We start from the raw sequence: 12,293 nt of genomic DNA on the forward strand, positions 1-12,293 counted from the left end.
TGATAGGTGGAATGGTGATTATCAAAATTTTGATTCTAGTAACATGTATTCTTATTGAAAGATCACATCATCATCAATCTTAGGCTCACGATAAGTAAATTATCATATTTTCTATTTTAAGCCCATCACTTAAGAATTTAAGAATCATTTTCATTTGATCTTAATTGACTTCCAAGTCATGAATATTAGGAGAATTGTGATCTTGTTGATGTTGTGCAAAGGTGGTGAGTAAGTTTCTACCTTTTAGCCTCATTATATTTCAATCATCCAAACATGTTCATTAAGATCAAAATTTTCCTATTTTTTTTCCTTGGTTAATCCTAGATTTTGATTAAAGATCAAAATAAAAAATGATTATTTTGCCATTGGGGTACTTTAACTCATAACTCATTAAACACAACTCAAATGACTTGAGCATTCAGAGTGGTATATCCATGAGTTATTTAAAACATCAGTGGAGGATAATGTGATTTTTTTTAATTTAATTTAATTTCAATAATTATTTAAATTCAGGAAATAGGGTTTTCAAAGTTGTTTATTTAACTATCAAAAACAAAATTTTTATTTATGAGAAAATTATTAGAGATTCCCTTAGGTCACAGAAGCACTTAAATTATTATTATTATTATTATTATTATTTAATTTTTGATCAATTTCAAGGATTTAATTAAATAGAAAATAGTGTTTTAATTATCAAAATTATTTATATTTTTATTAGGCTTCTCTGAGTTCAGAAAACTCATAGAATCAATTTTTGCATTTTTATGATTCTTAATTAATTTATTATAATTATTTTAATGAGAAAATAAGGAAAATTCATTTTTAAGCTTTTCAAATTTATTTTTAACTTAGAAAAATTAAGAAAAATTTTCTAATAAATTCTAAGTGATTAGGGAAAATTTGTACACATTTTAACTATTTTTTTGTATTTTTTTTTAAAAATTTTGATTATTTTTAATTCAAAATACACTTTAAAAATGACATATTTTCACAAAAAATAGATTTTATTTTTATTAAATACCCCTGATCACAAGGAACTCAAAAAAACCCCTGATTATTTTTATTAAATACCCCTGATCACAAGGAACTCAAAAAATAAATTTTCATGATTTTTCTAAGCTTATTTAATTTATTATAATTTTTTTTGTACAAGAATTTAAAGTTTCTTTAAAAATCAATTTTAGTACTTAAACTAAGCCAAACAATTTTTAAATTTTTACAGTAAGAAAATATGATTTTTATGCACAATGTGAAACTGATTTTGTCAATTTTTGATAAGTATATAATTTACATAAATTAACACAAGATATATACGCTTAAGTTAATATAGAAATTTACAAAATTATTCAAGCCATCATGGTATTTTTTCTAAGCTTCTCTGATAATATTTCTCTGACCATAGGAAACATACTAAAATTATTCCCATAATTTTTCAAGTGATCTTTTAATTTATATAATTAAAATATCCAAAATGACGACCTTAGCTTGAAATTAAGGTTAGAAGCATAGATATGTCCTCTGACCTTGGAAAAATCAGAGTACATAGTCTCTGTCATGTGGAACAAACCCTCAAATTTTCAAGTCATGGTAAGAAATTTTTTATCATAATGAATTAAAATGCTCAAGAGGGTATTTAATTAATTAAAAATCAGGGAATAAGAAAATAATTTTTGTTTCTAGTCCACATTATTCTCAGTTCACTGAGCAAGGATATTTTTCTTTTATTTTTATGATGTTTTAGTGAATGATATGTATTTTTGAAGTTCGGGTATTAAAATAAATTCAAAAAATCCATATTTTTTTACTTATCCAAGCAGCGCCAACTCATGCTACGACGGCTCCGAACTCACACGCGGAGCGCTCCCATTCATTGCGCTTTCCACCTAGGCATGTCACGTGGCCCGCGGTTCACGCACCAAGAGTCTGTCCGACTCAATCTCCTCTGTCTATTGGATACACACGTGATCAGACGACTCCTTGTTATCGTCCCCAAGTGATCTAACCCGTAAACCGTTCACACTAAAACCTTAAGATCTCTGCCTAGACTCAACCAAATCACAAGGGGTTTGCTTCTAACCTTCATCTACTCAAGATGAACATATTTATACGATTAATCAAGTATGAAATCAAGCCATTACAAATGGAGAATCAATAGAAGCTCGGGCTAGGGTTAGAGCTAAATACCTTTGTTTGAGAGGGGAGGCCTCAATCAGATGGTTGTGGTAGTCTTGATTGGATCCAACGATGAAGTCTCAAGCCCTGATGAATTGTCTAGGTATGATCTTGATCAAACTCGATTTCAGGTGTTGGTCTAGAGCTAGGTTAGAGACTGTTTGAGAGAGAGATTTTGTGGGGGATCAACTACTTTCACTGTGGAGATGGTGTGTGCACAATTAATTAAAGTTTGGTTCACTGTGGAATTGTGGAGGAATGTGTCCTGATTTGAACTCTCACAGAGGAAACTAGAGGAGGAAGATGGTTGGCTTGAGCTTAGGGATGTTTGGATAGTCTCTGGTGAGATTTTGACAGAGTTTACCCAAGGATTTAGAACTCTTCTCTTTTGGCCATGGAGGGGGCTGATTAAATGGAGGAGCTTGAGCTGGCCACCAGGGCCAATTGATGGGTGCAAAGAGATGCTTAGGTGGTGGAATGAGGAGCTCTAAAGAGCAGTTAGGATGAACCGACCTCTAGGGTTGAAATTAGGTTTGATATAGGGGTGGTGGCTCACGGTTTTGGCATTTTCCGGCGAGTAGGGTAGCTGACTAGAGAAGGGGAGGTGGTCAGGTGGTCAGGTGAGCCAGCGGGAGGTTTAATTATGGTTTACCCCTAATGGTTAGTAATGATGGAGGAGATTTGGTGGGGATATTTTGGTTTAGACCCAAAAATGAAATAAGATCCCTTAAATTAGAGCTCACCAAGCTGGTTCAAGGTGGTTTAGGCTGTTCAATAGAGTATGCTTAGTGGCTGCGGTGAAATTAATTTGGTGATTTTGGCATGACTAAGTCAATTTTGGTGAAGGGGTTCAATTTGGGTCAAAATGACTAGAAATTGGGTTTGGGTTAGGCTATCTATGACATTGAGCTCAATTGATTGATCAATTTAGTGTAGATGATTTTCATGAAGAGTTTAGAAAAGATTTGGAGTACTTTTGAATTGGTTTGGAGGTTCAACTTGGAGGATTTTAGGCATTTGGTCGGGGTGTTGGGTTAGACTTGGGTTTGGGTAAGGCTAAGGTTGGGTTAGGTCAAAATTTATGGTTAAAAATGATCTAGAGGAATGCTATAAAGCGTTTTCAACATAATTGGGTGTCAATTTTGGGGCTAGGGCATTCAAATTGGTGAAATTTGGAGATAACCAATTTGGGGCAAATTTGGGGATTTTGAATGTGGGTTGAAATTGAGTGAAATTGAGGCTTGACTAAGGCCAATTAAAGGTCCAATTTGATGTGTAGGATTGTTAGGAAGAATTGAAGATTAGGAAGAATTTGGGATTCAAATTGGTGCAATTGGGTGGATCATATAGTTCAATTAGGTGAGATTAAGTCATAGGGTTAAAATTGGGGGTTTAAATTTAGATCAAAATTAAACTCAAAGCATGGGTCAATTAGGCTTGGATTTGGTTTGAATTGATCATATGAAAGATGAATTTGAGTTTAGAATTGAAATTTGGGAGTATTGGGGTCAAATTGATGTATTGGTGAAATTTGGGAGTATTGGGGTCAAATTGATGGGTATGTGAGGTGAATTTGGAGAAATTGGACATTTAAAGACAATTTGGGGGTTTTGGTCAAAATGATCAAATTGAGTTCAATTAATTGGTTTTGGGACATTTTAAATGATTTTGAGGGTTTTAGGAAAGTTTGGGCTACCAAGGGTATTTTTGCAATTTTGGCAAATTTGAGGTTATTAGGGTAAATTTAGAATTTTTGGGTTGTTTTGGTCAATTTTGGTAATTTCAAATAGTTTGAAATGATTTTTGAATAATTTTAGGTATTTTGGATGAATTTAGAAATTTTGGTCAAATTTAAGGTTTCAAGGGCATTTACGTAATTTGAGTGGATTTGCGGGTAAAAGGTGAAGTTGGATATTTTGGTAGAATTGGGGTACCAACCAGCTTATATGAGCTATGGACCAATGAAATCCCTATTTGGGTCCTCTATGTACTGGTCTTAGCTAAACCCTAGCCTAGGGCCAATGGGTATAGGGGACCAACTATATGAGTTTCCCAAAAAAAATCAAGGGTTCAAAGTCAACAAATATGGGTTTTAGGGTTATGAGTGAAAGTGGGTGTAAGTGAGTGCAAGTGAGTGAACTAGCTTTAGACCAACACCAAGGGTCAACCTTAAGGCCAAGCAGTCCTTTGGGGACTCCCCTTGAGCATTCTCTATAGTGGCCCCACCTAATAAGTGTCAGAGGTTAGGACCAGTATATGGAACTTCAAGTTGAACACAGAAGAGTTTAGAGTTTCTAAAGGCGAGGGTTCCTCGAGGGTTCCTTTAGGAATAGTCAACAGGAAAATCCTACGGCTAGACCTTAGGCTACGGCTAGACCTTCGGCTAGACCTTAGGCTACTAAAGAGGGAAGACTAAACCTCAACCAAAAGTGAGGTCAACAGTATACTTACGTAATTTCCTATATTTAAATATTATAATTATATTCTTATTTATTTCGTGGTAGAAAACTTACCTAGTTTTTGCTTTGGATCAAGTTTTTGACTTTGCTGCAAATTAAAAATAATTATTAAGGAAATTAAGCATATTATCACATACATCACATTTACTTCTATATAAAAAGTCGGGATCACATGCTCACTCTTTCGAGTAATTGCCTCCATGACATACCCAATTTTTGGGCCTATGCCTCTATGAAATGCCCACTCATTTGGTTCACTGTCTTCACGACACCCGAATCCTTCTGGTTGCTGTCTCTTTGACATGCCCATCCCTTTGTATCACTACCTCCATGACACACCTATCTGTTAGGCCTTTGCCTCCATGACATATCCACTCCTTCAGGTCATTGCCTCTGTGACACACAGTTCCGTTGGGCCTCTGCCTTTATGGCACGTCCACTCCTCGGATCTCCCGTTGGGCCTCTGCCTTTATGGCACGTCCACTCCTCGGATCACTGTCTCCATGACATACCTACCTTCTGAGTCAATGCCTTCACGTCACACTCAACCTCACCACCCTTGTGCATTTTTGTCTGCATTTGTATTTATATGTGTGCATGGATAGTGAGCCAGACTTGTTAGAAGAGTGACCCCGTGTTAGACGTGATCCTTTAACGAACATTGCTTGCAAGGTCGATCTCGGTGAACAATGCAAGCTAAAGCATTGGATTAACACGAGTATGATTGTGCTTAAGATCCATGGGCTCTAAAGTTTGTCATATGCATCACAGATCCACATTATAAATCTGTTATTTTAAAACTATAATAATAGATATTTTTATTATTTATGTATTATACTCCCACTTTTAAAATTATTTAATTTAGGCTTTATGTGAGGCCACTTATTTTAAAATATCACAATCTCTCATAACATGCTTTAAATCCCTTAGATCTTTAGGATGGAGCCGGTGTGGCGACCCGTCAAAGTCATATGGTAGTCGAAGACTTTACTCTGTACACTTAGGTACTAGGTTAGGACACTTTTTTATTAGATGGTGTATAAAGCTAGTGTTTAGGATGCTAGGTAGTCTTTTGATGCCTGACTATTATTCTATGTTGGATTGGTTTCCCTAGTCGAACATTACTACTTTTGTGCTTTTGTGCTTTTGGAGTGACTGATATGCATGCTAGTATGCTAGAGCATTCTTCTGCAGGAAGTTGTGCCTATACATGCACACACACATGTGCAATAGAGGGGGAGCATCTAGTGATTTCTACTCACCATTTTCTTGTAGGTGTTGCTTAACTCCCCCACCTAGTGCTGCTCATTATGCGTTGCATGGCTTTACCCGCCAACTTTATTTTCCATGCAGGTTGAGTTTTTTCTTTTTTATATATACTTTTAGAGTCTAGAAGAGTCCTATAACAGAAATAAGATACGAGCATGGGTTTCATGGCTTTTGGCACAACATCCATGTAGAGGGGACCATCAACACATGCTCGTGTCAGTAGCTCAATGGCGGCTCTTTATTTTGTTTGACTTGTTTTCTGTCTAATTGCGTGTCTGAATGCTTGAAATTTTTTCTTGTTATTTTTATAGTTTCTCTGGGAATCACGATGCAATATAAGCTCACTATGACTCTAAATATTAAACTTTCTACAAAATCCTAATAAAATATTCAAGATTAATGAATTTTTAAGATTAAAATATTCAGGATTTTAAAAATTAGTACTTTTATTTTTCTGCATGGCCTTCACGTCGAATTTTAAACGGTCTACATTGCATGGCTATGACCCAAGTCATCTAATAGGGCCTCCACAATAATTAGGGCTCACTCTAGAAAACTGTATTCATATCTGCATGTCCCAAGGAGAAGTCCTCATGCTTCTCCATCATGACCGACCCAACATACATTTTTATATATATATGGTTGTCGAATCTGCTAGGGTGTTAGAAGGCTCCCCAACTTAGACAAGATGAAACTCCTTTTGTTCGGAGTGTTTCCAACTTTGTAGTTGAACCTCCCATTCTTTTTTTCTTGAGGCATCCTCGCCACTTCGACATGTATAAGTCCCACCTCTTGGAGTTCCAACTTATAGACAAAGGATAGAGTTTCTTTCTTTTGACCATAGGGCTACCGAGGTCTTCCGTAGATGACACAATTCACAGAATGATAACTGGGGATATCTAGTCGTGTTGGTTCGACTACCTCACGACCAAGTAGACGTAGGGCCTTAGTGGCTTGAGATGACATGACTGTTGTACACTGGCTCGACTTCCTCTACCCTTTTAAGATGACTCCACCCTTCTTGTTGTTGTGACCCTTTGAGCTCCGTTGCTCTTTTACTTCGTCGATATCATCATGATAGCCCCATGTCGATGAACTGTTGCTTGTTTGAGATATGACAATTTGTTCTCTGCCTTATGGACTGGACGTGCTTTAACGTATTAGAATATTCCCGTTAAGATGATCATGGTTATTCTATGGGCCCCATGTGCCAATGAGCTGCTACTAATATGAGATATGAGAGACTCACTCTCTGCATAATGGTTTAACGAGAGCTTTGAAGCATCAGGGCATTCCCACACGGAATAACTTTCTTTTGATGACCTATTTCCCCAGGTCTACGATAATGCAATCGAAATCCCTTCTATCGAGAGTATTCTTATGTATCCCCTAAGATACAATTAACCAAGTGGGATACGTCCCTTTGGGAGTACCCTTGACTCCAGAACAGACACATACACCTAACTCTCTAGTTATGAGTAGTCTACGTGGGCATTCTTTCGTGGATATTGATTCAAGTTGCTTTCGCCCGATCTTGTTTGAGCAGACATTTTTGTCCTATCCTTGCTAAGTTTACCATATGTAGACTCTCCACATTACTCTTTTCTCTTGTTTGTCATCTTTGTCGTATGTCTCTTATATTTTGGTTCCTCCTTTCTTCTGATCATTCATATAATCTGGAAAGAGAGATTTATTCAAAAAGGAGAAGTATAAGACGATCGATAAATTGATGACTCCTTTACAAATAAAAAGAGAAAAAGAAATGAAAACAAGATGGTTGACATTTAATGTGACCAAACCTTCTGAGATGACTTTCTAATCTTGTCTACAATTGGAGCCACACCAACCTATTCATTGATGGATTCGTTTCGCATTTTGTCTCTATGTGTCGTGCTACTCATCCAACTAAGCATTCTCATCTTAGCAACACTTAACTTTGTTTTATGCACCCCTTTTAAACGCCATCATTCTCTTGCATAAAGCATTGCAAGTCTCGCCATCTAATAAAAGTTTCCTTTAAGCAGTAATATTCTAGGTTTGATGCATTCCTCGTCTCAACCAACCAACATGAATTCTATTAAAAACATCACGATCTATGCGACTATCAGTTTGAACAATAGAACCAAGATATCTAAAATGTTCACACCTTTTAATGATTTGATTACCCATTGTTACAACTCTCTCACTAGAGCTACCACTACTAAAATTATTTTTCATTTTTGATCTACTCAAACGAAGATTTTTAAACTCCGATGTAGACCTCTATAATTCAAGTTATTCCTAAAGTCCTTCTCTAGTCTTATCCACAAGAAAGATATCATCAATGAAAAATAGACATCAAGGCATATTCTCCTATATATGTCAAGTAAGAACATCCATAACTAAATCAAAAAGATACGGGCTTAAGGCCGATCCCTAATGCAATCCAACTGAAATAAGAAAATATTTGGTCAGCTTTCCTTCTGTTCGAACAAAAGGAACAACTATTGTATACATATCTTTAATGACTTGAATGTGAGTCATATCAACACATTTCTTTTCTAGAACTCTCCAATAAATTTCCCATGAAACCTTATCGTAAGCTTTTTCTAAATCAATAAAATTCATATGTAGATCCTCCTTTTTCTATCTGTACTTCTCCATCAAACCTCTCAATAAATGTATTACTTCTGAAGCTGACTTGCCTGACATAAATCCAAATTGATTATGAAAAATCTTCGTATCATGGCTTAACATATGTTCAATTACCCTCTCCCATAATTTTAATGTATAACATATTAACTTAATTTCTTTTTAATTTGCACATTCTTGTGCTTCTCTTTTACTCATAAAAATGAAACTAAAATACTCTTGCTTTACTCCTTGGACATCTTTTTAGTTTTCAAAATAATACTAAAGAGTTTAGTAAGCCAAAAAAAGTCAAATTTCCCAGATATTTCCACAATTTAATTGAGATATCATCAGGTGCTACTGATTTTTCACAACCAGTTCTCTTTAAAACCTTCCGAACTTCTTTTTTTCTAATGCAACAACAAAATAAAAAGTTTATTATTATCAACGATCTTAAGATCACCAAAATCGATCGTAATTTCAGAAACTTTAAAAAAAAATTTATCAAAATAACTCACCCGTCTATGTTGAATATTTTCATCTAAGAAAATCATTTTATGATTTTCATCTTTGATACACTTTGATTGGTAAATATTCAGATAAAAAACAACAAGTATTTTCATCGAAAAAAATACTCATATACAAATACAATTAAAATTATAATAAATTCTTACATCAAAAAATTTCCGTTGCACAACAATTAAAGTTGAAGTAAAGTTTCTTCAAACTAATTAATTTAAATCATGAATTTATAATTTATTTTTCATCATCAAAATATATATTTTTTGCCCCCTATATAATCAATCCAATGACTTTGAATACAACTCTTACCTAACTTAGGCATAAAATGTTAGAAAAAAGAAAAAAGGAAAGAAGATTTACATGCTTACCCTATAATTCCTATGCATTTACATATCAAGCAATTAAATTTCAATTTTTACATATATGTCAGATTATTATTAGATGTAAAAATTATTCATTTTTAATAATTTAAATAATAATATGAAAAAAAAAAAAGATGTTATGAAGCTTATCTGACTCGACATTTTCATAAAGAATTTGCATCGACCTAATCTTCTAAACCCCACATTACCTTCTTAATCCTTATCGTCAAGCCAATAAAAAGCTTCCGCATGCATCATAAAAACAAATCACAACCGTCCAGCCATCATCGACGGCTGTGGTTGAACCCAGTCGACGCCTGAATCCAACCATCCACGTGACTCCACGTGCCTTCTAAAGCGGTCCGCACGACAACCAATGAGAGCCGAACACCCTGCCTGACTTCCCCTTCAATTCTTCCCGCAGTTTCCGGCTGGGGCGGGACCCACGAACCCCGTCACGTGCCTCTCCCGCCGGATTCCAAATGTACTGCTCGAACGAACGGTCATGATGTAACCACCGTAGAACTGAATATGATAAAGCCGTCCGATAGGGATCGGACGGTCAAGTCGTAAATACGGTTGGGTTCCGCGGTTGAAATGTAACGGTGAGTCAGCACGGCAAGCAGCACTCCCTTTCGGACGAGTTGGTATGGTGGTAAATAAATGCTGCCAGCAAGTATATTAGAAGCAAGGGAAAAAGGAAATAGAGGGTCGGAAAAAAGTGGAAGGGGGAAGAGGGGAAGGCGTGGAGGGCTGGGAAGGATCGCCGGAGCTTCTTCCGTCGGTCGAAATTGAGGTTTTTGTTTGGAAGGTACACGTTGAGTGCTTCCGTGAGGAAATTTATTCTTTCTGATGATTTATTTCTTGATTTTTTTTTTTTGAATTTTTGTGGATTTTGGAGCAGAGAATGCGGCCGTGTGTCTTATAGCTGGATTTTTATTTTTTAGGTTGGATAGGATGGATATTATGTGATCAATGCGACGGATCGAGGCATGGACTGCAAGGCATCAACTGCCAGGTTTTGATTGCTTCTGCCATGCTCTCTCTCTCTCTCTCTCCTTCCTCCTCTAGCCCTCCCAATTTCCCGAAGTTGCGCTTATTAAGCGGTTTATTTTGGTATGATTGCTCGGCTTGCCTGAATCTTTTGCTCTATTTTAGTATCGCTTGTTTTACGGTTGCAGCTCTCTCTCGGAGCAATAATGTTCATCCGAGGATAAGTATCGTTAGATAATTTCTATTTTTTAGTTCTATGTATGAATTTACGAAAAAAAATTGATTATACACTGTTGATTTGTATTTTCGAGTCCTTTACCCATCGTTATGTTGGGTTTCTTTTGTCTAGTTTTTTATACTGGGAAATTTACATACATAACTCACAATTCTTATTCATGGGTATAGTTTTCTTTTTCGTGTTTGTTACAATCTTTTTAAAATATCTATGTACTGTTTCTGTTGCTCTGAACGTGTTTTGGCTGACTCAAATTTGTTGTGGTTATTTATGCATATTAGGGAATGTATTCTTCGTCAATTGGGCTTTGAGTTTAAATATAAAATAAAGAAGGCCTATTTTTGGTGATCTATACTGAAATTTCACAATCCAGTGCTTTTCCCATTCTGATTTGGTTTTCATACTGATATTGCTGCAGTTGGTTTACTTTTTTATTTATGCGAAGCAGAGTGTGTTTTGAATTTGGCTTATTTATTGTTTCTTGTTTGTTCATGTCACTGTTTTTGCTGTTGGATCCTTGTTGTTTTTGTCATAATTATTGGATTGCAATAAATTGAGATCCAAAATTAGCTTTGCTGCTTTTGCTGTAAAGTTTATTGTATGGTTCTTTGATTGTCTCCAGGAAAATGTTTGGAGGTAGCAATGCCAAGCCAATATTTTCAGCTGCCTGGGAGGAGGGCCAAACTCACTTCGCTGCAAATAATGCAACTACACAACTACAATTGTTTGAAAATTGTAAGTTGCAATTTCTCTTAAGCTTAATTTTTTACTCACAAAAAAATTACACTTATATTGTAGTTGCCCATTTTTGGTTTAATTTCAAACGGACACACTCCTAAAGTTTGTTGTCTATTTTACAATTACATTTTTCCTGAATGTACCTATTGTCTATTGTCCCCAACTGGCAATGGTTGGGACTATTTTAGCTGTTATTTAAATATCTGAATTTAAGTTATCTATACCATACAATGAAAAGGAATTTCTTTTCGGTGCTTTGTATGTTTTATCCTTTTTTGTATGCCATTTGTTTGTAAATATTAAATAGAGCAATATAAGAAGTGCTTGAACCTTTTTCTGTAGCCTAAAGTGCAATTTTATGTACTCAAACAATTGAAATTTTTTGAAGAGAAAGAAGTTATGTAGAAGTTTCTTTACAATATGTCTTTTTTGTACTTCATTTGTTGAAAATCTATTTCAAAAGATGAAAATGCTATTCGCCTTGCTATTTTGAGTGGCATGGGAGGAGGGACTATGGGGTCCCATCCATTTATTTATTTTTTTAATTTTTATTTTCTAAGCAAGCTAAAGTACCTCCCATTAGAACCCACCTGGTGCTCTTAAAGAAGTGAGAAAAATGGTTGGAGTTTTGTGGCATTAAAATCAATTTATTTTATGTCCTCATCATGGATTTTAAGGCAATGTTTGAGTTGCAAAGCTAGCAACTAATTTCTTTTATCATCTCATGCACAACAACAAATAGATTTGCAATTTTGGTGCCTTATTCGAGTTCATTGAGTGGAGGTGTTTGATACATTTTTCATCTGCTTGTTTATTACCTCTATTACATGGTCTTCTATTTATTACATGATATTTTAAACTTTTTATGTTTAATGATTAGAGACATTTGAAGCTTTTTTGTGATGAGGTTTGGTATACTTAGTTTTGGAAAGA

At 35.3% G+C, this 12,293-nt stretch overlaps 1 protein-coding gene across 2 annotated transcripts in view; it reads left to right on the top strand.

The window, feature by feature from the left end:
- Positions 1 to 10,062: 10,062 nt before the first annotated feature.
- The window catches only part of LOC110033987 (E3 ubiquitin-protein ligase BOI-like), a 26,969-nt gene continuing 24,738 nt past the window's right edge, over positions 10,063 to 12,293 (top strand). The window contains exons 1-3 of one of the 2 annotated variants that reach the window (XM_020738190.1): positions 10,063 to 10,205; positions 10,342 to 10,510; positions 11,245 to 11,357. In XM_020738190.1, coding sequence (XP_020593849.1) covers positions 10,431 to 10,510; positions 11,245 to 11,357 — 193 coding nt within the window. In that variant the 5' untranslated portion in view covers positions 10,063 to 10,205; positions 10,342 to 10,430. The remainder of the gene's footprint in view (positions 10,206 to 10,341; positions 10,511 to 11,244; positions 11,358 to 12,293) is intronic. The other variant, XM_020738191.1, reaches the window with a different exon arrangement.

The sequence above is a fragment of the Phalaenopsis equestris genome, unplaced genomic scaffold (genome assembly GCF_001263595.1).
Source record: "Phalaenopsis equestris unplaced genomic scaffold, ASM126359v1 Scaffold001316, whole genome shotgun sequence".
In the NCBI taxonomy this organism is placed as follows: Eukaryota; Viridiplantae; Streptophyta; class Magnoliopsida; order Asparagales; family Orchidaceae; genus Phalaenopsis; species Phalaenopsis equestris.